Here is a 25,716-nt window from a genome sequence, read left to right as displayed (position 1 = left end):
TGGTCTCATGACTGTAATCCTAGTAACTAAGGAGGCAGAGATCAGAAGGATGGCAGAAGACAGAAGAGGCAAATAGTTCATGAGACCCTATCGTCAATATAATGAGACCAAAATGGACTGGAAGTGTGACTCAAGCAGTAGAACACCAGCTTTGCAAGCATGAAAGTACTGGGTTCAAAAATTTAAATAGGAGAGCCAGGCATGCTGGCAGACACCTGCGATGCAAGCTACATAGGAGGCAGAGATGGGAAGACGGCAGTGTGAGACCAGCTTGAGTAAAGTGGGAGATCCTATCTGAAAAAAAATGAAAAGCGCCGGGGGTGTGGTTCAAGTGGTAGAACACTTGCCAAATGTGAGGCAACAGTGCAATACCCTCAAATGTCAAAACAAACGAGCAAAAAACTTAAATAGAGAATTTTCTCATAAGAAAAAGAAATGGACTGACAAATTTAAAGGTATTAAAATAAATGGAGACGAAGACAACCTAACAGAAGGGAAATATTTACAATTCATGCAATGAGAAAATGATTATTGCACAGAGTAAAAGTGAAAAACTATGGAAACAACAATAAGGTATTGTTCAGAAGGTAAAATATCGTACGTGAAGAAAGATCTAGGCACGTGGTAATGAAGAGACAAGTACAAGTAAAGTAGATTCCATTTCATACCTAGGACAGAACTGAGCCCATGAGATATTACCAAGTGTTGAGGATCATACTACACTAACAGTGGAGCAGATAAAGAGTTGCCTTGCTATTTCCTGTAAGTTGAACTTGACCACAACCCAGAGCCTAGTCATCTTCCTCAAGAATGTATTGTGCTATGGTACTTGGAGAGAGACAGAGACATGACAGGAGCACTATTTTAAAAAGTCAACCCAAAAACACCAAGTACAGAACCCCGGGGATGAGAACTGGTCCTGCCTCAGGCCCTGGCACTGCTGAAACATACCTTGGCAAAGAAAACACCCATCAGCCTTTGCAATTCTATTAAGACTCACTTGCTCAAAGTTCAAAGGAGGCAAAAGAAAAAGACCACTGCTTAGTAAAAAGTAACAGATAGTAAAGATAGGAAAGTTCACCAAAGAATCAGGGCATTGGGCAAGACTGGCATGAAACAGGCAGGACACCGCCCGGGGACACTACTCATTGTAAGGCCAATTATGAATCTTGATGAGGACTCCAAGAGAGTTTATATTGTTAGAAAGACTGAATCTTACTGGAAATGTTTTACTTATACTTTTGTGAATATATTTTATCACAAAATGTAAAGACTTAAGATTGAAAAGCACATTCTAATTTGGTGTGTTCCTCTGTCCTGCAATGTAACAATCTGAGTTTGAATCCACAGATCTAGTAGAAAAAAACAGCAGCCCAAGTCAGAGCAGGGGCTCCCCAGCAAGTAGTAGGTGAGGTATGTAACAGCCATCAGAAAGCAGGGGAGGTGAGGGGATCAGAGCAGAGGAGACAGACTCAGGAGAAGGTGATTCATGACTAGTCATCCTGCTTAATGTGTCCTTGCTATGGTCTCAAACAAATGTGGTCGTGATGAGAACTCGGGACAGAGAGGACAGGCAAGGCTTACACTTACAGAACTATGGCCCAAAGGACAGTGGGCAGGCTTCTTACACAGGTATGCAGTGTCTTGAGAGCAACTCAAGCAGCCAGGCCTCGAGTTCTGCTGAGGTTAACAGGGAAGCTACAGGGAACACTCACTCCCATATGCAGAGGTGGGTGTGTGGCCTCGATCTCCTGCACCTTCAAGGAGGGTCCACCTTGGCTTTTGATCCCCTTGTTTGATAGCAGGCACAAAGAGAAGGGTGTCCAGGGTTACATGCTGTCAGCAAATGTAAGGAACTGAGCTCAGAAACTTCCACGTTCCAACCCAGCATGGAAGGACATACAAGGGGACATTCCCGGCCATATAAGGAAACATCAAAGAAATTTTAAATCAGGAACTCTTCTGGACTCATCAGAGAACTAAGATCATGACACAAGCCACTGTCTCCAATGGAAGAGAGGACAGATAAAACAACAATATGTTAATGTAACAGATAATAACAGAGTCAGGGTCAGAAAACCTCCAGTGCCTCCAAAAGAAAGAACCACCCCAAAACACAGCAAACTGAGATGTTGCCAGGCCCAATCTCTGGGGAGAGGGAAGCATGGATCCTCTGCGTCTCAGACTCCTACATTCAACTTCACAAGGGTGACAATGACAACCCAGCACAGAGACACAGGTGTTCTCAAAATGAAGCCAAACCATGGGTCTCTACAAGGCTGCTCTCCTCCCTCCGCCTCCACAAAAGCAGAGCACCTGTGAAAGAACAGCAGCTCAGATCAGGAGATGAATGTCTCATGGCTTACTGAAGAAGTCTGCAGGGTGCACCCTGAATATGGTACACTGATGAGGTAGAAAAATGTCTGGGAACACAGGGTATACTGAGAAACAGGGATGAAGAAATACAAACTCAGAGCAGACCTACAATTACAAGACTGATACAATAATCAAAAACCCACCATAAATAAAAGACAACTAAAAACCTGGCTCAGAGGACTGCTAAATCCCCACCACTTAAGGCAGAATGAACCCCAGCCTACTACTAATCTCCTCCAGAAACCACAGACAATGGGAGAATCAGATCCACTCAGAGCCAAATTTATGCTGACAGCAAAGATGAACACTAGGACAATTACAGCCAATGTCCCTTGTGAATGCAGGTGCACAATCCACAAATAAATACCTGCACCAGGGCACAGTAATCAAAATCCAGTGGAGCGGGCAGAGAGACAGAGACATAAATGCCACAATAGACCAACACGCTCAGATTCCTAAATGTACATGGCAGAGCAGTTTTGGACAGGAGGATAAAGATCACTCAATAAGAACACAGTAACCCATTTAAAAAAAAATGTTCAGCAAACTGGAAAATAGACATCCACATGGAATAGAAGCAGAATCTTGCCTTATTCCAAAATTAAAAATAAAAGGGATGTAATGTATCCCTTTTGTTTGATCCCAGCACAAAAAGAAGAAGAAAGAAGGAAGAAGAGGACCAAAAAGTGGGCCAAAGACCTAGAGGTAAAAGCTAAACTTTTCTATCCAACTATTAAAAGATATTAAATTAGGGGAGGGTAAGGAGCAAAGTACTTTAGAAATGATGGTGTGTTTCAAAGAACACCTGCTGTTAGGCTGAAGCTCAGTGGTAAAACACTTGCCTATCACACACAAACACAAATAAACTACCCCAGGTGTACTGAACTCAGGAAACAACACATTGCAGAACAGAGCGAAGTTCTACAGGAAGTGAAGCCCAAAGAAGATTTTTAGCCATCCGGGCTCTGTATTAAAGGAGCAAAGCCTGGAAGATGTGACATTTGTCTGTTTCCTCTTGCTCTTTCTTACCTGTTAACATTGAAAAAAAAACCCTGTCAAAACACTGGCTGAATATAAGCAAAAGGAATGGCAATTCAGTGACTACACCGTGAGGAATAAACCACCTGCAAACAGTACTTGGAAAATTCACAAAGAAATACACTACTTCTGCCATTCAGAGGAACAGAAGGGGTGGGGTGGGCTCAAGTGGTAAAGGACTGTCCTCGCAAGCATGAGGCCCTGAGTTCAAAGCCAACACTGCAATTAAAGAAAATCAACCCTAAAGAAAGACGAATGTTATTCCCCAACTACCAAATGGAATATTCAAATGCCCACTTCTTTTCTTTTGGGAGAGGGCAGTACTGGGGTTTGAACTCAGGGTCCCACACTTTCTAGAAGGTGCTGGACCACATAAGCCACTCAAGCAACCCTTTTTGCTTTAGGTTTTTTTTCTAATGGGATCTTCTCTTTTTGCCCTGGCAGGCCTGAAGCATGATCAACGTATTTGCCCCTCCCTTGGAGCAGGAATGACAGATGTTTGCCACCACACTCAGCTTACTGGTTGAGACAGGGTTTGAAATGTGCTGGCCTTGTACCTAATCTTCCTGATGTCTGCCTCCTGAGGACCTGGGATTACAGACATCATCCACGGTGCTGGCCCTTGAATGCCCACTTTTCAATAATGAGAGAAAAAGAATGAATTTCATAAAACATGAAGGGCCACATAGAAAAAATTCTGTCAGCAATCATCAGTAATACAAGTTATAATCATACACAAAGGCTGACTGTCAGACAGTTTAAACTGAATAAATTATATTTTAAATGTTGACAAGTCAGACAATAAATGCACATCCAGGCGGGGACTGGTAGCTCACTGTAACCCTAGCTACTCTGGAGGCAGGGATCATGGAGGACCATGGTTTGAGGCCAGTTAGGACACATAGTTCGTGAGACCCTATCTCAAAAACACCCAACATAAAACAAGAGTGGTGGAGTGGCTCAAGTGGTAGAGAACCTACGTAGCAAGTGTAAGACCTGGAGTTCAAACCCAAGTGTCACCAAACAAAACAAAACACATCCATGAAAGGTCTAGTGATAGATTCAACAACTACTAAAATTTCAGAGTAAGTATGAATTTATCCATATCAAAAAACCACCTCTTATCTCCACTTTTTAAAAAATTTATATTCCATTACCACTTGGGTAAAAAAATAACAACAACACTGTCAACAACAACAAAAAATAAACCTGTCATTTATTTAAAAACCAAACTTCTCCTGTGGTTTACTTCTGTAATCCTAGCTACTCAGAAGGCAGAGATCAGGAGGATCTCTGTTTGAAGCCAGCCCCAGGCAAATAGGTTATGAGATTAGAAAAGTGTCATCACTGAAAACAGGGTCTAGGGCTGGTGAAGTGGCTCAAGTGGTAAGAGTGCCTGCCTAGAAGAGCTTAAGGCCCCAAGTTCAAATCACTGTACCACCAAAACAAAAAACAAAACCAAAAATCTTGGCACGAAGTATGGTGACACGTACCTGTTATTCCAGCTCCTCAGGCGCAGAGGAGAGGATGATGACTTTGAAGGCCGCCTTGGCATTGGCACAGCACTTGCCTAGCGTGCAGAAGGCCTTGTGCTAAATCCTTAACACCAAAAAATAAAATAAAATATAAATAAATCTCAATAACCGATTTTCTTTCTCAGACCCCATCCTTCTATCCATTTAGGATCTAAGAAAGAACATGGCCGTCTTATACTTAAATCCTGATATAAAATTCTGGTTTTGAGAACAGGTGATTTACAGAAACAAGATTCTGTAAGGCGAGTGAGGAGTGGGGCTCAAGGGGTCCAGCACCTGCCTAGCAAGCACATGGCCCTCAGTACAAGCCCCAGTACAGAGAGAGAGAGAGAGAGAGAGAGAGAGAGAGAGAGAGAGAGATCCTCCAAAGGAAATAAGGGAGAAGGTCAGGGAAGCAGCTGCTTCACCCACAGTTCACAAGGGACCCAGGCTCGCAAGGTGAACACAAGTCTGACCCTAGACACCACTGTCACTGTGCAGAGATAGCCCAGGGCTTCACTCCCAGGGAGGGACGGAGGAAGCCTGAGCAGCCAGGAAACTTCATTCTGGGGCCTCCCCACACCTAGGGCTCCCCCATCCATGTTCCCTCCTCCCAGCAGCAGCAGGCTTTGTCCTACAGGCTGGGTTCTGACCTGAGCTGCCCTGTCCTTGTCCTGCCCTCACTAATGACGCCACATATGTGCTGTTTACTGAACACCAACCAATTCTCCAGCACCCACCTGGTGTCGCACAATGCAATTCTGACACCAGAGAGACTTAGAGCAGTCCCCACAGCTTCCTGGCTCAGTGCTACCACACTGTCTCCACCGTAGATGCCAGGCCATAAGCTATGTTTGTTGTGTCTGCTCACCAGTCACCTTCCTCAAGTGATGGAGAGGTGGCACGCGGAGTCACCTCAGTAGCACAAATTCAGAAAAATGCTTAAAACGGGCGATTTTAAACAGCCAGACACTCCTTGTAGCTCAGGGACTGCCAAGGGCTTAAGGATGGCTGTGCCAGAAGATCTGAGACCACAGCAGTTTTTAAAATTATACCACCTTCCATATATACCGTCAAAATCACAAATCTTTTCTCCATATGACACAATGCAGTGTTCTTTCTCTTAGAACTTCCCTAATTCACACAAATTACACCTCAGCACATGACCCCACTTTTACTGTCACCCTAAGGACAGTGACCTCAGGGACATCTCCCCTGTCCCGTGAGCTGAGCCGCCCCTCCACCGCCCTCCTCTCCCCTTCTTTCTCCTGCTGTTTGCTCCTCTCTAGAAAGCACAGCCTGCTCGCCTGGCCCTGGAGACCCCGCAGACTTGCACTTGGGGCTGTCCCGCCTCTGCACTAAGCTCAGGTCCCCGCCATCTGCGTTTCATTTGTAAACACTGTGTGCACACAGGCCAAGGCCGACACCAACCACGTCAGAGGGACCCGCGTCTCCCCTTCCGCTCCCCCACACGTGTCCCCGAGGACCCCTTTCCCGTGCCGGCCATGCGGGGAGTCCACAAAGCTAGGGATTCCCCGCCTCAGGACCAGGTGGCGGTGGAGACGCCGCTTCCACCATCAGGAAACTCGGGGCGCTCAGGTCTGCGCCGGGATGGGGACGGGGACCCCGCGGCCACTCGGGAGCCTCCCGCCACCTCCGCCGGCACCGCGCTGTGGGGAGACGCGGGGCTGCGGGCGCGGAGGGACGGGGGCTCCGGACGCGGAGGGACGGGGGCTCCGGCGGGGACAGTCTCAGGAGCTGTCCAATCAAAAGCGCCTGTGGTGCAAAGGCCCGCCCCTCATCGCTGGAGCTTCCTGTCAGGGGCAGCCATTGTTGCGTCACGGACCTGGCAGTTCTGAGGAGTCCTGCGGTTCAACTTCCGTCGCCGGTGTGGGACAACAAATTCCTTCAGTCAGGAATGGTGAGCGTGGGGCGGGTTTGTGACACGGGCGAGGAGGGGTTGAGAGCGACTGGGCCACGCGTGAGCCCCGGAGTCTGCGGCAGAGTCGCCGCCGGCGCCGCTCGGCTCGTCCCCTCGGTCCCCGGGCGGGGCGGGGCCGCAGCCGGGACCCCAAGTTCCTGTCCCTTGTCCCCGCCGGAGCCCCCTGTCCCTCCGCGCCCGCAGCCCCGCGTCTCCCCACAGCGCGGTGCCGGCGGAGGTGGCGGGAGGCTCCCGAGTGGCCGCGGGGTCCCCGTCCCCATCCCGGCGCAGACCTGAGCGCCCCGAGTTTCCTGATGGTGGAAGCGGCGTCTCCACCGCCACCTGGTCCTGAACCGGGGAATCCCTAGCTTTGTGGACTCCCCGCATGGCCGGCACGGGAAAGGGGTCCTCGGGGACACGTGTGGGGGAGCGGAAGGGGAGACGCGGGTCCCTCTGACGTGGTTGGTGTCGGCCTTGGCCTGTGTGCACACAGTGTTTACAAATGAAACGCAGATGGCGGGGACCTGAGCTTAGTGCAGAGGCGGGACAGCCCCAAGTGCAAGTCTGCGGGGTCTCCAGGGCCAGGCGAGCAGGCTGTGCTTTCTAGGGAGGAGCAAACAGGAGAAAGAAGGGGAGAGGAGGGCGGTGGAGGGGCGGCTCAGCTCACGGGACAGGGGAGATGTCCCTGAGGTCACTTGTTCTTAGGGTGACAGTAAAGGATGGCTCAGGTTGGGAGTGGTCACAGATCAGAGGCCTCGAAGGAGGAGGGGAAGTGTTTGCTTAGCCCGTGCCTGGTTTTGGCTTAGATTTAAAGGGGGAAGGGCAAATGTCTTCTTTGCACAATGACGGGACTTGGTTTCTTTTTTGTTCCTAGTTACCAGGACTGCAAGGTTCTGTGAAATTGAATTTGCAGCCATTCGGTTTTGCATCCAGAGAGTCAGAATGCAAACTGTGCCCATTGAGAAAGTCTGAGGGTTGGACCCAGAAACACATTTGGCTTCTGCCAGAGGAACAGATGGCTTATGAATGTCATAGTTTCTAAGAGTCTGTGGTATAATGGGAATGTATTTGATCTCTGTGCCCTCTGACCTCTGCCTCTGAAGTCCTAAAGCCCTTGGAGTTTGCAGAATGATAGGAGTGTGTTTGGTTGTTCATAACAAACCCTGTTCAGACAACGTCTGAATTCATAGTAAGGATGTTACAGTGCTGGAGACATAGACAGCCAGGTTGCGGAGCGGGACTGGTCCCCTCCAGGGCGATCACATGCTTGGGATTGGCATCTACAGAGGGGACAGTGTGAAGCACTGAGCCCTGATCTTGTGGGATCTGTTAGCGGTGGGTGGTGTCATTAGTTGTTGGAAACCCAGTTGGTGTTGCAGAATTGGTTGGTGTTGCGCAAACCCCGTGTGTTTTGTATCTGCATTGATGTCAGAAATGTCAGCACAACTCAGAGCCTTCAAGTGGCTCCTTTTGAGTGTTTGGTCTTTAGTAAGAATTGAAAATAGGCATCACAAGGCCTTTTCACACTTGGAGGAGAGGATAGTACTTGTGGCAGGCGGTCCTGGAATAACATTTCCTGGCTGCCCAGGTCCCCTTTACTCACTATCCAGACACAGGTGCCAGGCAACACCTGCACAGTGAGAGGGGTCTCCAAGCTTAGGATTTTTAAATTTTTTCCTTTGTGACAGGGTCTTGGCTGTGGTTCCCAGACTAAGTCCTCTGGCCTCACCCCTGTGTAACTGGGATTAGAGGCTTTTGAGTGTGGCTCCCTGTGATCTGTGGATGAAGCTGGCTGCTTCCCTTTTGATTCCTTTGCAGAATCTTGCCATAGCATTCCACTGACGTGAAGAACTATAGATTTTTCTTTCATGACTGGTACACACCAGAGATTGATTTTCTTGGTTGGAATCTCATTGGGTAGAATGATGAGGTCTGGAGAAGGAAACAGAATTCTTGAAGTTGCTTCATGCTCAGGTTAAGTGACAATGTAAGCAACCATGGATCACCCTCCATGTCAATATCTAGACAGTAATCAATTCTGGTGTCTCCCTGGTCTCAATCTCTTTGATATGCCGAGGTGACCGTCCATCCTAATTCTTTTTCCTCTTTTCAGAGACTAAAACATTTTAATATTTAATGTAAAATTCTTGCAGCATCCTCACATAGTCATAGTCTTGGAGTAAGCTCATTTCTTTACCTTATTAACATTATATACATTATAAAATAAATACGTGCCATACTGTAAAACAATACTTCTAAACCATATTTAGGCAATGACCTCCAAGAAAACAGACTTGAGACACCATGTGACATTTAGGAAGTTCTCTTTCCTTGCACCATTGCTAATTCTTGATGCTCTTTCTGGCTTTCCCCTGCAGTTATCACACAGCAGAGTTGGTTTGTGTTGCCTCCTTCAGATTTTCAAGAAGTCAGTAGTAAGGCTCCTGTGCCATTAACACTGTGCTGAGAAGCTTTCTCCCTGGTTATTTGTGTCCTTCACATGGGTTCCTGGCTGTACTCCTCCAGAGGAACTCACTAACCCCACAGCTTGTGGGCTTGGCTGGTTGATGTTTATTTTTTAACTTTTTTGACTGAGTATAGAGTATCAGGTTACTAGGTGGGCCTGCATCACTTGGCCTAGTCTTTCAGCAGGTTTCTGTGTTGGGTATTTTCCAGACAGGATCTTTTCAACAATTTCCTGGGCTGGGCTGTCTTGAGAAGAACGCGTATTGTTTATTTGTTAGAGGGAACATTCTGACTCCAGCTGATGAGTGATACTTTTGTGTCAACTCTGTCAGGACTACAATTCTTCCTTTACCAAAGGAAAGAAGTCTGTCCATTACTAATTGGATTGTGTGAAAGTCTTAAAATAGAATCATGGTTTTGTATGTTCCTTGCAGTCCTAGACGTGTTTTGCTGATGTAATTGGCGCTCAATTTACGGGTGCATGTACTCGTGATTGTGTCTTCACAGAGCATTCACTGCCTCAGTGTTAGTTGATCCCTATTTTCCTTGTCATTTTCAGTGAGCTACTGCCTGATTAGTCTGAAATTGATACAGCATCTGCAGCTTTCTTTCTTTCAATGTAGAAGCGTATGTGTCCGCATAAAATTGCATTGAACTTATTTTAATAGGTATGACTATCTTAATTTAAAATAGTTACATACTTTCTCATTGATAAATTTGAATATATTACAAATGCAAACATGATATTTGGAAATATGTATGCATGGCACCTGGCTAAATTGAAATAATGAACACATACATTACATCATACACTTACTTTCTGTTGCGATAATACTCAAAATCTATTTCCATAGTGATTTTCCAGAGTATAAAACATAGTTATTAACAACCACTACTTTCACAGTAGATTTCTTGGATTTATATCTAGTATACAACAGAAATTTCTAGGTCTTTGATCAATGCCTCACTACTCTCCTTTCCCCTTTCTGAAATGGCTTTTTGGTTTTTGTGGTTTTTATTGTTTTTTTTTGTTGTTGTTGTTTAGTACTGGGGCTTGATATCAGCCTTGTGCTTCCTAGGCAGGCTCTCTACCACTGGGTGATAGGGTTTGGAGGCAAGATTGTTCCAGAGGAACAGAGTTCCAAACTGGCTATTTCTTCCTGTTCCCCTTGCTGAGAGCAGGAAATGATTTTTCTCTGCTCTTCTTGGTGATAATGGGCATTTCTGGAGGTAATTTTTACAGGTAAGTTAGGAATTATTCATACTTGCCCACTGGAGATTTTACCTCTCTAACTTAGCAAATACATTTATCCTTCAGCAACTAATCAGCTGCAGTTTTGGTTTTCATACCCCTGCTGCCTTCTACAGAAGTGTCTTCTGATAGATTTCATGCAGCAAGTTATAGTTCTTTCAGTATTAGAGTGGTGGGATTTTCCCCAAATCCAATTGCCTGGTGCCTCCAGAGGTAACACATTGTGAAAAGCTGTCCTCAAGCCACACAGTCTGAGGATTGGCAGTATTAACTCCTTCAGCACACTGGACAGTGGGACTTTATCACAGGTACCACAGATTTGTATGGAAAGAGATGTTAATGGTGATGGGCTGTGCATGTTACCACTTATACTGACAAATGAGAGATGGGCTCCTCCTACTTAGTTGTGGCTTTACTGTACAGTTCAAGTCACAATTTGAGACAGAGTGTGTGGGGGCTGAATCTGATTGCCAAGTCCCAGGATACATGTGTGGAGTCTGCAGCATGATTTGACCCTCCAATGACCAGTGCTGTCAGTCTCATCCTGCTTCATGGTAACATGGGTGTTTCAGGCTCCAGTGACCTTTGAGGATGTGGCTGTGAACTTCAATGTGGAGGAGTGGGCCTTGCTGGATCGTTCCCAGAAGCAACTCTACAGAGAAGTGATGCTGGAAACCTTCAGGAACCTGTCTTTTATAGGTAAACATGGCTTCATTCTTTTACTTCATGAGTAGAACACAGTGTTTCTTGGTTGTCAGTGCTGCCCAGTGATTTGGAAAATGGTAATCATCCATGGTGTTGTGTAAGGGAAGCATGGTTGTGGTGTACCATGAACAGAATCTAATGATCATTTTATAATTTTACAGTCACTCAAGGTGTTTTTTCTGTGTCTAAATTTTAGGAATAAAATGGGAACACCAGAACATTGAAGAACAGAAGAAAATTCTGCAAAGAAATGTCAGGTAATTCATACTCAAAAGGATAGCAATGTCACTGAAGAGAATCGTTGTATGTCAGGAACATTTAAAACAAGCAAAGGAAACTGAGAAGCCAAATACAAATTTATTTATTCTTGGAAAATTTCTTCTAAAATATGTACTTAATATGTTCAGAGTTTGCAAAATAGTTCAGTAGAAATTGTATTAAGACAACATAAATGAAAGCTCAGCATGATGGCTCACTGTTACATCCTGGCTCTTCAGGAGGCAGGAATTGGGAGGATTGTGATTCCAGGCCATTCCGGATGAAAAGTTAGCAAGATCCCATCTCAACCAGTAGCTGGGCATTGTGGCACACACCTGTCTTCCTAGGTAAGCGGGAAACATAATAGGATCACATTCCAGTTGTCCTGGGCAAAAAGCAAGACCCTATCTCAAAAAATAACAAAAGCAAAAATGGCTGGGGATGTGGCCCAAGTTACAGAGGACCAGCCCAGCAAACTCAACGCTGTGAATTTAAACGCCAGTACTGCCCCTTCAAAAAGCAGAAGACTATAAAAGAGAAACAGGTCAGATGACTATCACTGTGTTCATATTAACCAACTGAGCTTAGCCCTGGTGTCTTATGTCTGTAATCCTAGCTACTTGGGAGGCTGAGATCCGGAGGTGTATAATCAAAGGCCTGCCCAGGCCAACAGTTCTTGAGACCCTATCTCCAAACTAGCTAGTACAAAATGGATTTGTGGTGTTGCTCAAGTGGTAGAGCTCCTGCTTTACAAGTAGAAAACTCTGTGTTCAAACTCCAGTTGCACCATAAAATAAAAAATAAAAATAAAGATAATAACCATCTGCCTGATCACCTTGCAGATAATTGAGTCCACAAAACCTGGAGAAGGCCTAAAGCCCACACTTTTCTTTCCAATATTAAAAATGGAAATCCTGTCATCCTCGCTATCTCTGTAGAGATGACCCACTTTTAGTCTAGTGAAAGTGTATTCCTTTCCTAAAAAGGAAAAGAATCACTCACTTTCACTACAGTTCCACATCTTTCTTGAATTCTTCTCTCGCCAGAGGTCTGAGGTCTGCTTCTGCTTTCATAGTTGTCCATATTTCTTTTATTTTTTTCTTGGAAAAACATTAATTTTTAATTAAATTTGGCAAACTGGATGTCCATATTTCGTGATGATACATTGCTCTCTACCAGTTCTTTTTTTTTAGTTTATTTTATTGTTCATATGTGCATACAAGGCTTGGGTTATTTCTCCCCCCTGCCCCCACACCCTCCCTTACCACCCACTCCACTCCCTCCCTCTCCCCTCTACCCCCTCAATACCCAGCAGAAACTATTTTGCCCTTATTTCTAATTTTGTTGTAGAGAGAGTATAAGCAATAATAGGAAGGAACAAGGGTTTTTACTAGTTGAGATAAGGATAGGTATACAGGGAGTTGACTCACATTAATTTCCTATGCATGTGTGTTACCTTCTAGGTTAATTCTTTTTGATCTCACCTTTTCTCTAGTTCCTGACCTCCTTTTCCTATTGGCCTCAGATGCTTTTAAGGTATCTGCTTTAGTTTCTCTGCATTAAGGGCAACAAATGCTAGCTAATTTTTTAGGTGTCTTACCTATCCTCACCCCTCCCTTGTGTGCTCTCGCTTTTATCATGTACTCAAAGTCCAATCCCCTTGTTGTGTTTGCCCTTGATCTAATGTCCACATATGAGGGAGAACATACGATTTTTGGTCTTTTGGGCCAGGCTAACCTCACTCAGAATGATGTTCTCCAATTCCATCCATTTACCAGTGAATGATAACATTTCGTTCTTCTTCATGGCTGCATAAAATTCCATTGTGTATAGATACTACATTTTCTTAATCCATTCGTCGGTGGTGGGGCATCTTGGCTGTTTCCATAACTTGGCTATTGTGAATAGTGCCGCAATAAACATGGGTGTGCAGGTGCCTCTGGAGTAACCTGTGTCACAGTCTTTTGAGTATATCCCCAAGAGTGGTACTGCTGGATCAAATGGTAGATCAATGTCTAGCTTTTTAAGTAGCCTCCAAATTTTTTTCCAGAGTGGTTGTACTAGTTTACATTCCCACCAACAGTGTAAGAGGGTTCCTTTTTCCCCGCATCCTCGCCAACACCTGTTGTTGGTGGTGTTGCTAAAGATGGCTATTCTAACAGGGGTGAGGTGGAATCTTAGTGTGGTTTTAATTTGTATTTCCCTTATTGCTAGAGATGGTGAGCATTTTTCATGTGTTTTTTGGCCATTTGAATTTCTTCTTTTGAGAACGTTCTGTTTAGTTCATTTGTGGTGTGGTGCTGCCTGTCTGTTCATGGTTAAGTTGGGTTTCACTTTCTGTGTGCAGAATCCCTTGCAGGATCTTTTGTAATGGTGGCTTTGTGGTCACATATTGTTTTAGTTTCTGCTTATCATGGAAGACTTTTATTGCTCCATCTATTTTGAATGATAGTTTTGCTGGGTAGAGTATCCTGGGGTTGAAGTTATTTTCATTCAGTGCCCGGAAGATCTCACCCCATGCTCTTCTTGCTTTTAATGTTTCTGTTGAGAAGTCTGCTGTGATTTTGAGGTGTTAACCTTTGCATGTTACTTGTGTTTTCTCTCTTACAGCCTTCAATATTCTTTCCTTAGTTTCTGAACTTGTTTTAATGATGTTATGTCGTGGGGTAGTTCTATTTTGATCTGGTCTGTTTGGTGTCCTGGAGGCCTCTTGCATCTGTATGGGAGTATCTTTCTCTAGATTTGGGAAATTTTCCATTATTATTTTGTTAAATATATTACGCATTCCCTTTGCTTGCACCTCTTCTCCTTCTTCGATGCCCATTATTCTCAAGTTTGGTCTTTTGATGGAGTCGGTGAGTTCTTGCATTTTCTTTTCACAGGTCTTGAGTTGTTTAATTAATAGTTCTTAGGTTTTTCCTTTAATTACCATTTCATCTTCAAGTTCTGAGATTCTATCTTCTGTTTGTTCTATTCTGCTGGATTGGCCTTCCATTTTGTTTTGCAGTTCTGTTTCGTTCTTTTTTCTGAGGTTTTCCATATCCTGGCAGTTTTCCTCTTTAATGTTGTCTATTTTTTGCCCTGAGTTCATTTATCTGTTTATCATCGTGTTCTCTGTTTCACTTTGGTGTTTATACAGTGCTTCTATGGTTTCCTTTATTTCTTCTTTTGTTTTTTCAAATTCTCTATTTTTGTTGTCTTGGAATTTCTTGAGTGTCTCCTGTACATTTTGGTTGACCCTATCCAGTATCATCTCTATAAAATTCTCATTGAGTATCTGTAGTATGTCTTGTTTTAAATTATTCTTGTGGGCTTCATTGGGTCCTTTGGCATAGTTTATCTTCATTTTGTTGGAGTCTGGATCTGAGTTTCTGTTTTCTTCATTCCCCTCTGGTTCCTGTACTCATTTTTTGTTGTGGGGAAACTGGTTTCCCTGTTTTTTTCTGTCTTCCTGTCATCGTCTTTGGTGTTGTTACTGTCCCTGTACTGTGTGCAATTAAGTATTTTCTAGCTTGTAATAATAACAATGGTAATATTTAGAATTGAAGGGTGAGCTGAGATGGAAAGCAAGAAGTTAAAGAAAGGGGGAAAACAAATACACAGACAAGAAGGAGAAAACAGAACAAGGTATCAGACAAGAAAATTTCAAAGGTATAAATAGGGAGTGTTAGTGTACTAATTGACAGCAAGCTGAGTAGACATTAGAGAGACAGAGAGAGGATTGAAAATCAAAAAAAAAGATAAGAATAAAAATAAAAAATAAGTAAATGAAGAAATATCTATTTGTAAAAATGAATTAAAATAAGATGAAAAATAGAAAAATTAAAAAAAAACCCAAAAAACCAAAAAACCAAAAAACCTCCAAGTTCAAATGCAATGAAGTTTTAGTCTTAATAATTTGGGTGTCCGTCTCAGTCTCCAATTTTGGAGATGGTGCCTCAGATGTTGTTCTGTAGTTGTCTCATCAAAGGGGACGCATAAAGTAGAAGAAAACTACACACATACACCAAAAAAAAAAAAAAAAAAAAAACCCCACCAAGTGTCCCAAGTTCAAATGCAATACAGTTTCAGTAAGTTTTTCAGTATGCAGGTGTAATTTGGTTGTTCTCTCGTCAAAGGTAGGGAGAAAAAGAAAAAAAAGAGTCTGGAGACAGTTCTGAGAATGGTATCTGCAGCTGTGGCTTGCCTGCCTGCTGCTGTCAGCCTGCTGTTGCTGGCAGTGTTATTTATGCAGATCTCTGGGGTGAGCTTAGCACTCACCTGGCCCGCAGACTTTGTTTACTCAGATTTCTCCTGTGTGTGAGCCTCTGCTACAAGCTTTCCCCTTTCCAAGCACAGTGGGAAAGGTGGCACTGCACCTGCGTTGTCAGCCCTGCGTGTTTATTTACAGTTCATGTGGGAGGTGGGCCTCCCCCCCCTCCTGTGGAGTTTTCCTCCCACTGCCACTTTTACAGGCTTTCCTGCTCCTGATTACTGGGCGGTGCTGCTGCTCCTGCCAGCCGCCATGTTTGTTTACAGTTCACGTGGGTAGTGGGTCTTCCCTCCTCTCCTGTGGAGTTTTCCTCCCTCCGACACTCTCACAAGCTTTCCCGCTCCTCGTTGCTGGGCACGCACCCCTGCTCTCGCCAGAGCCTCTCCAGTCCGCCGGGCTTGTTTATTTACAGTCTCGGGAAGGATTCCCTTCCCCCAATGTTCGGTGCTCAGGGTGCCCCACCCTCTTTCCCATGTGTCTTTATTGTTCTTGTTGCTTATTACTCTGTTTCTATTTTTTCCCCGGGTGGAGGTCAGTCTGTCCAGGGGACTATGCTGCTCTGGCCCAGGCTTGTCTGTGGGAGTACTGTGGTACTGCGAAGCTCACCTGGTCTGCATCTTCCCAAGCCGTCTGGGCGTGGGCGACTGGTGGCCCAGGGGCCCTCCTGGTTTCTCCGTTTAACGTGATGTAGAGATTCTCTATTCTCTGTGCCGTTTGGAGGTGTGGAGGGGTCGAAGTTATGCCTCTTCTCAGTGATTATGCCTAAAGTGTGTCTCCAGTGTCTCTCCAAGATTTCACTATAGGAGGCTCGCTTTCTGCTTCCTCCCTCTAGCCGCCATCTTTAATCCCCCCATATATCTTGAAGAGTGTGAGACAGTGAATACACTCCTGGCACAAAATGATTCTGGTGTCTTCCAACACTGGTTAACTCTCATGCAGAAGGGGTGGTGTACACCCCTAATCATAATGCCTAGGTAGTGGGGTAGGAGGATCAGGAATGTGACACTGGTCTGAGCTACAAAGTTGCCAGAGGGCTTATTCCTTCCCATTCTGGGAATCCTTTCAAGAGGCATTTGGTATCTTAAAATGCATTCAATCCTCAAAATGTAAATCCAGTAGCCCACCATAAACAGAAAGCTGTTAATAAGCAAGTCCTTAATATGCTTGTCACTTTTTTTTTGGCAGAAGTCAAGTGGTGGAGAGAGTCTGTGAAGGTAAAGAAGGAAGTGAGTGTGGAAAAACCTTCAGCCAAAATCGAGAATGTACAATGAAGAAGAAAATTCCTTCTAGACTAAAACGTCCTGAACCCCATGTGTGTGGAGAAGTGGGTACTGTTCATTCATCCCTTAAGAGACACAGTAGGTCTGATTCCAAACACCGACTGTGTGACTTTCAGAAAAATGGGAATAGCTGCTATGACTGCCAGAAATGTGGTAGAACCTTTAGGTGTCCCAGTAGTCTTCAAAGACATGAAAGCATTCACACTGGAAAGAAAGTCTATGAATGTAAGCAATGTGGAAAAGCCTTCAGTTCTCGCCACTGGGCTGAGAGACACATGGTGACTCACAGTGGAGATCGGCCTTACAAATGTAAGCTATGTGGGAAAGGATTTCCTTATCCCAATTCCCTTCGGACTCATGAAACACTTCACTCTGAAGAGAAACCCTACAAATGTAAGCAATGTGGGAAAGCTTTTAGGAAAAATTTTTCCTTTCTATTACATGAAAGAATCCACACAGGAGAGAGACCCTATGAATGTAAGCAATGTGGGAAAGCTTTCAGGGATCGTTGTTCCTTTGTGTTACATGAAAGAAGTCACACTGGAGAGAGACCCTATGAATGTAAGCAGTGTGGTAAGGCCTTCGCCCATTCCAGTCATCTTCAAGCACATGAAAGAATCCACAGTGGAGTAAGACCCTATGAATGTAAGCAGTGTGGTAAATCATTCACTTCTCACCACAGTGCTCAACGACATATGGTGACTCACAGTGGAGACTGGCCTTATAAATGTAAGGTGTGTGGAAAGGGATTTCCTTATGTCTATTCCCTTCGAAATCATGAAGTCAGTCACACCGAGAAGAAACCCTATGAATGTAAACTATGTGGGAAAACCTTTAAATACTCTGAATCCTATCGAAACCACCAAACATCGCACACTGGAGAGAAACCTTACAAATGTACGATATGCGGGAAAGCCTTCAGCTGTTCCAGTTATATTCGAAATCATATGAGAACCCATGGAGCGAAGTCCTATGAATGTAGTGAGTGTGGGAAAGCATTCACTTACTCCAAAAGTCTTCGAAGACACATGAGGACTCACAGGGGCGTGTAAGTGACGTGAGGTTGCTTTCAGGTGTTCCAGTTCCTTGCATAAATATGGAAGGATCCCAGTGGAGAATAAGCCAATGAATGTGAAATGTGTGGTAAAATCTTCAATCATTTCAGTCATAAGTACATAAAGGGATTTATATTTATCTGCAACAATTTTGAGAGACAATCCATTGCAGTTCTGTTCAGAATCTTTAAAGAGTCTTGGCGACAACTCCTGCACAGGCAACGTGGGAGGGCTTGACCACCTAACCTTGGTAACACCTGTGGGAAGGCATGGTGGAGAGTAAGCCTATGGCTAAGCAGTGCAGGAGAGCTTTTAGTCCCCCACATTCAATTAGAAGCTATGAAATCACACACAGCAGAGAAACCTTGTATGTCAACACTGTGCAAAATCTTCAGTTGGACCACAGCCTTGCAACAACCTGGAAATCTGCACACTTAGTCCAAATCCTTACATGGGAGAAACACTTGAAGGTTTTCTGGGTTTACAAATACTTCCACAGTTATGTGGAGAAATCCTGTAAATCTAGGGAACATGAAAGCCCTGTGCAAATTCCTCCACCTGTATGTGTCCCCTATGTCACAATTGCAGAGATGTAGTCAAAGTTATGCTGTCTTTCTAGTGGCTTATTTGTCATATGGATCACTGAGTTGTGGATTGCTAATTGTCACTCTCACAAAGGTTTAATGTGATGATGCTGAGGTATTAAGTAATAGCACATGAGTTAAGTTTGAAACTGTTTTTCATTTACTTATTTTTAGAGGTGACATTTAGTATAATGTCTGTATTGGTGCAGAAGTTCTAGGCACAGTCAGTGTTTCTGTCTCAGCCTCCTGAGTAGTTGGGTTTATAGGTGCCCACTGTTATGCCTGGGGAGTCCATGAGTTTAATAGGTTTGCTTTTGTCTGTCTGTCTGTCTGTCTCTCTCTCTCTCTCTCTCTCCCTCTCTCCCTCTCCCTCTCTCTTTTTTTCTCTCAAGTCTCCCCATTCACAATACAGAGCAGGCATAGCTGAGGATAGAATAAGTTTTTATGTGTGCTCAGCAAACCACCTGACACAGAACTGCCCTCTCAGCACCTAGGTGTTTTTTTAATGTGTTCGAATTGATACTTTTCATTACATAGTCACAGTTTTTATCATGATAGTAAGTCCTTTTCTGATTGTACCAAAAGCTGACAGCTTCTGGCTGCCATCCTGTCAGTGTCCACAAGGATGGCGTGTTGTCAAAGTGCATGTGAAAGTTGGAGGGCTAAATCTGCCTAAAAGCTTAAGGAGCTGTGATGTGCCAGGAAGAGGCTCCCAGCAGATCTTCTAAGGACTCATGTGGCTTCAGCTTACTGACTGACCATCAGGGGAGCAGCTGCTTCTCTAGTGGTGCCGGGAGCAGGTGGAGCAGGTTCTGTCCTTGGTGGTCATGACAGTTTTTACCTAGAAGTCGGAAAGAATGGCCTGTATTTCAAGCTCACCTCTAAGAAGCATCAGTGAGACCTGCTAATGAAAAGAAAGGAAGATTAGTCATTTTGACCTTGTTGTGTTCTTTACCATGTTTAGACATTTTTAGACGTGCCATCATCTTCTCCTTGTGATGAGGTGAGACAGCTGCAGTACTTTGGACCTGTTTTGCTATTTTTATTATCTGAACACTGCAATATTTCCCAGAGCGTATCAGAGACTGTTTTCCATGAAATATGTAAGTTAAAATATCTTTAGACCCTTGTTTCATAATAAGATTTAAAATACTTAATAAAAAATCTCTTATGATTCATATGAGGCCCATCTTTAAGGTAAATTATTGACACAGTAACAAACCTAGCAAGGAACAGAAGCGTCACTATTTCCAAAAGGTCTACCTTGCTCAGATAACGTGTTAGTGATGCTAATTTGTCACAATCCCTCGTGCCGAAGTTGCAGACTCAAGTCAGCAGGGGTTCACACAGAATCCGGGCACTCAGAGCTCTCAAACATGAAACAAAGTCTTCAGTCCTTACATTTTTATGAGGAAAGACAGATGGGTACCAAGTGAGAAAGCTTGTGTGTACGATGGGAATGAGGGCTGTGAAGTAAGGCAAATCACAAGATGCGACACAGTAGTGAAATGGAGAGCGATGCTGCTGGCTCTGATGTAATCTCCAGCAGTACCTTGAGCAAGTGGTCTAGTGGGGCAGGGACAGCCTGTCTACCTAAATTTGTATACTGGGACCACAGGACCATCTTTGTAGCAGCAGAAGAGAGAAACTGCAGTGCACCAGCCTACAAGCTGGCAATAAGAGGAAGCTTAGTGGTTTTTCTCAACAGTCCCCACCTGCAGCAAGAATGCGCTGAGAACAGAGGTGACAAAACCAACCAAGAAGAGGTTCTAAATGCATAGTCTGGGGACAGTGAACTTGAGAAGGGGATGAGAGGAGTTGCTGAAAGAGCAATAAAACCAATGAAATGGAAATAAGGGCTTTGAAGTAAAGTAAATCATGAGATGTGAGATAATTGGGAAACTGGGGATGTGGTCCTATCTTGTAGGAACATTGGAATCCTCATGGAAGACAGCACCATCCATCTGCAGTAGTGTTTCAGGATTGGGCAACGTGGATGTAGAAAGGGGAGTGACGCAGCCCTGCCTTCCTGGTTACTGGCCAGAACTCCTGTGAAGATAAAAATGGAGGTGTGCGTCATCTTAGTTTTGTACAGGTCCAAAGTGTTCGAGTATGGCAAACGGTCCAAGAATGACATACATTTCAGTCCTGAGACTTGTTGCACTGGGTCACAGGTATTTGCTTTCTTTCTATATCTGTTCAGCAGCCTTTGAAGTGATTTTAAACTCCTATTCATGTTTGGTACTGACATTTTGCTGTTGTTAGTGTGGCTGACACAACAGTACCCCTTTCTCAGTGATCCAAAAGCCACCATTTTGTAGTCCTCAGGTATCATCTCTAGATGCATAATCTTCCTTTCTGTTACAATACAGGAGAAAAGAAAACAAGTTTTTGTTTTGTGAAAAAAAAAATCCCAGGAAAACCAGTATGTGTCAATTTTTTCCTTGGTTGCTTAGGTTTTTTGTGGGCTGGAGAGGTTATGTGTTTCAATACTATTAGGAACTTATTAGCTCCATAGTCGTAAGATCCGTCATTTATAAAGTAGAGAAATTCATGACATGGTTCGGTGTCTGGTGAGCACCCTGTCACTGGTTGCAAGATGGCACCTACTTTTTCCCAAGTTGAGGTATTGCTATGTCACAGGAAGGAAGGCTGAGGGGAAAGAACAAAAAGGGAAGAAACCCCTCAGTGCCTTTTTCTTTTTCTTTTTTTTTTTTTTTTTTTGAGACAGGATCTCCCTGTGTAGCCCATCCAGCCTTGTCTTCATGCCTCAGCCTCCTGATGACTGGGGTCACAGGAGTGCTCTGCCACACCTGGCTTCTTGTTGTTGATATTAATTCTCCATTTGACTAGAGATATTGTCTGTCATCTCATGTCTATCTGGAGGACTCATTTCAGTGTTTCTTGCAGGGCAGATGCAGGGTAGCACCTGCCCTGCAAGTGGTCACTCAGCTTTTTTTTTTTTTTAACCTGGAGACTTCTTAAGTTCTCAGTCATGTCTTCAAAGACAATTTCGCTAGACAAAGACTTCTGAATTAGCCGGGCACCAGTGGTCACATCTGTAATCCTAGCTACTCCAGACACAGAGATCAGGAGGATCGTGGTTCAAAGCCAGCCCCAGGCAAATAGTTCATGAGATTCTATCTCAAAAAACTCCTCACAAATAGGGCTGGTGAAGTGGCTTGAGGTGCATACCCTGAATTCAAACCCCAGTACTGAAAGAAAAACCCCTCAATTGACTGTTTCTTTTTTCTTTAACAAATTAAAATTATCAATCCAGTACCTTCTAGCATCTGGAGATTGCTGTTCAAGGCCAGCCCACGCAAAAAGTTACCAAGACCCCATCTCGACAAAACAAGTCAGTCCAGGTGGCATGCATCTGCAATCCAAGCTACACAGGAGCCATCCCCACAGGAGGATCATGGTCTTCAGGCAGACCTGGGCAAAAACCAGAGACCCTATCCAAAAAACATCCAAAACTCCCAAAAGTGTTGCGGGCATGATTCAAGTTATAGAACACCTGCCAGGAAGCATGAGGTGGTGAGTTCAAACCCCAGTACCATCAGTCACTAAAATCTAAAATAGAATGGGGCAGTAACAAATACATATTCATCAGCTTAGCACTCTGCTGGAGCCGACGTGGGGGACTCGAATGGGGTTGGGACCACCTCAGAGGGAAGGAGACCAGGTGACCAGTGCCTAGGAAAGGAACTGGCCTTGTGGGCTGCTATATTTGTAGAAATTCCTCTTACCCCCTTTCACCCTCCCTCACCACCAGCTTCTTCATTTCTCCAGGCCACACCCATCCCACACACACCTGTGCTCTTCCTTCTAGAGGTGACAATGTGACAGAACTCCTGTCCTGGGTCATTTCATTAACTGCTCTGCCTGACCCAGGGCCACCCTGCCTCGGGCAGACCCGTGTTCTGACCCTGTTCCCAAATGGTGGTCTGTAATGCAGACGGTCACTGTTGACACCTGCTCCAGCTTCAGCTGGTGACCCTGAGGAGATTCCTCCAAATCTTCCCTCTGTGTCCCTCACGTCCCCATCACAGAGAGGCTCGAAACCCCCAGCTGTCTCTTGCACAGTCTGCTCCAATCACAGCAGAGAAACCTCCAGGGATCACCCTTCCCAGCACCCTGGGGAGCAGTCACCCAAAGGAGTGCAGAGAAGAGAAGTGCCTCCCACTGCCACCAATGGGGACACTGTCAATCTCATCTGCAGGTCACTCTGCTATACTGGGACAGGTTTGTGCATGATAAGGTCCTTCCTCACAAGTCAGAGAGAGTCCACACATCCTAGACCATGACCTGCTTGAACTCTGGGTCTAGGAGGGTTGGAAAGTCTGGGAAATCCAGCTGAGTTTCCTGCAGGAAGGAGAGATGGAGGGAGCAGGGACATAGGCTTGGGACTGGCCATCATATGGGTTAAAGATCTCACTAAACATAGGTACAGTAGCTCATGCCTGTAATCCTAGCGTGGAGGATTGCAGTTTCAGGCCAACGCAGGGAGAAACATTAAGGAGATCCCATTTCGGTGGAAAAAGCTGGGTGTGGCGGTGCATGCCTGTCATCCCAGCTACAGCAGGAAGCATAAAATAGAAGGATCGAGGCCAGTCCTGGCAAAATGCAAGACCCTATCTCCAAAATAGCCAGGGTAAAAAGGACTGGTAGAGTAGCTCAAGTGGTGGAGCACCTGCCTAGCAAATGTGAGGCCTTGAATTCAAACCCCAGTACTGCCAAAAGAAAGAAAGAAAGAAAGAAAAACAGGAATGTAAAACGGGTCCTATTTGGGGATGGGTAACTGTAGGCGTGTGAAGAGCAGAGGAGGGAGTGAATGTGGTGAAAATTCTTTATACTCATATGAAAATAGACAAATGAAACCTGCTGGAATTATTTTAAGGGGTGGGGAGGAGTAAAGGAGGGTAGAGGGGGTGAATTTGATTGGGGTACACTGTACATGAGTGTGGAAATATCACAATGAAATCCCTTGTACAAGTAATATATGTTAAGAAAATGCAAGAAGAGAAGAAAGAAAAAAAAGAAAGGAAGGTGTCCTGTTACCTCCCATGCCTGTCTTCGTGGCTCAACACAGGAAACAACTCATCTACAAAGCTTTTGATGAGAACACCATGGGACAAAGGACCCTCGGCCCTGGGGGCTGCAGCGACAGAGCAGCACAGGTCCTCATGAAACATGACTTTCTTCCCAAGTAGTGGGCACACACTGGGCTACTTCTCCCTTAAGAGCGGGCCTAGTGGGAGGCACATAGGTCACTGGCGGCATGCCTTTGAAGGTGACATTGGGACCTTTGCCTCTTTCACCATCTTCTCAGCTTCCCTTTCTCTAAGCTCCAGCTTTCTGGGAAAAAGAAGTCCCTGAATTTGGAGGAATTGGGCTGGACCCCCAGATTTTCTTTCTTGAGACATTTTCTTGGCATTGCCTAAATCAAAAAGGGGACACTAGAGGGACAGACAAGCAGCCAAGAAATGAAGCCAGGACCTGGGGCAAAAAGGCTTTTATTTGTGTTTCTGGGTGCCGAGAGAGATGAGGACATGGGGCTGGATTCACACTGGGTGGACACACCAAGGTCACAATTCAGCTGCATCTTGAAACCCTGTCTGGTGGGGGTGCTGGGATTTGGGCCAGTGACTTGTCCTCTCTGGGCTTCATTTTGTCTTTTGTAAAATAAGGCTGACTGATTCTTGTGAGACACACTGAGTAAGGAGGCAGGCAGAGAGCAGGTTTCTTGAAGATTGATGCTATGTTTTCATTTGCCCCACAAGTATTTCTTGAGAACCTCCTCTTGTACAGTGTGTGGCTGCTAGAGAAACAAGGTCAAATAAGCCAAGTCCCTGTGAACCTCTGCGTGTGGCTTCATTTGGGTTTTCTCCACAGGACCCACACATTGCTGGGTTTCTGCACTAATTTGACCCAGAGGATGATCAATAAATATAGTTCAAGTTGTCTCATCTCCCAAGCGTGCATGAGCCCCTGCTGTGCACAGAGCTCAGGATGCAGGGTTCAGACCTGTCCCTCCCTCAAATATGTCTCCACCTACTTCCTCCTCTGCCCCCTGCTCCTGAGGTAGGGAGTGTGTGGCCATTTCCCCTCGTGTCTTCAGTCTGGTCCCACATACACGAAATGGGACAGAAACTCTTATGCTTATGGTAATCTAGTTGTGGATGGATTCCCTTTTGTTTTTTTTATCCTGATGGATTTCAGGGAGTCTGTGTTAGTCAGTGTTCTGTCTCTGTGACAAAATACCTGAGACATTCAGCCTCTAAGGAAAAAAGTTTCCTTTGGCTTATTGTAGTGGTTTTGGTCCACGATCCACTGACTTCATTAATGTTGGGACTGTGACAAGCCCACGCATCGGGGCGGCAGTGTGTGACCAAGGAAGCCGCACACTCGTGGCATTCAGGAATCAAAAAAGGGAGGAAGGGGAAGGGGAGGTCCTTATAGCCCCTTCCAGGCCATGTCCCCAAGACCTAACTTTCTCCCACCAGGCTCTGCCTCTTAAAGGTTCCACTACCTCCCATGAGCGTCTCTGGCTGGTGCTGAAGTCTTTAGCATGGACTTTCAGGGGACACTTATCCAAACTGTAGCAGAGGAAGGCGATGTGTCTCCCAGGATCTGTCACCTGTCTCTGGCATTTGTCTTGCAATATCTGAATGGCACACACACTTTCCTGAGACATCTTAGAAGAGAATCTAAATTTCCCTCAGTGTTCATCTAGAACATCCTAGGTGTGCCGTAAGGATTACTAGGATAAATTTGTTAGCAAGGATTAGAAGGAGAAATCAGTTTAAAGTGGCTTCATGGACTTGGTCAATGTTGTGCTCAAGAGGTGGCTCTTGCCTGTAATCCTAGTGTAAGAAAAACAATCTTTTCTATCAAAGTATGTGTCACCCTGTTAGATTAATTAAATTCCTCAGGTTGCCATCTTAGGTGACTTGCGTTGTTTAAAGGATTTATGTTTCTTCTGGATTCCTGTACAGTCCCATTGCCTGAG

The 25,716-nt window shown here is 44.8% G+C and overlaps 1 protein-coding gene across 2 annotated transcripts in view; it reads left to right on the top strand.

Moving 5' to 3' along the window:
- LOC109686580 (uncharacterized) overlaps window positions 1-24,837 on the top strand; it is a 301,371-nt gene extending 276,534 nt beyond the window's left edge. The window contains exons 1-4 of one of the 2 annotated variants that reach the window (XM_020163952.2): window positions 6,658-6,849; window positions 11,140-11,266; window positions 11,469-11,529; window positions 16,968-24,836. In XM_020163952.2, the coding sequence (XP_020019541.2) occupies window positions 6,847-6,849; window positions 11,140-11,266; window positions 11,469-11,529; window positions 16,968-18,114 (1,338 nt within the window). In that variant the 5' untranslated portion in view covers window positions 6,658-6,846 and the 3' untranslated portion in view covers window positions 18,115-24,836. Of the gene's footprint in view, window positions 1-6,657; window positions 6,850-11,139; window positions 11,267-11,468; window positions 11,530-16,967 lie in introns of those variants that run through there. The other variant, XM_074053393.1, reaches the window with a different exon arrangement.
- The last annotated feature ends 879 nt before the right edge of the window (window positions 24,838-25,716 follow it).

The sequence above is a fragment of the Castor canadensis genome, chromosome 14 (assembly GCF_047511655.1).
Source record: "Castor canadensis chromosome 14, mCasCan1.hap1v2, whole genome shotgun sequence".
Taxonomy (NCBI): Eukaryota; Metazoa; Chordata; class Mammalia; order Rodentia; family Castoridae; genus Castor; species Castor canadensis.
The sequence above is the reverse complement of the archived record's forward strand: the minus strand, read 5'-3'. Positions and strand labels throughout refer to the sequence as shown.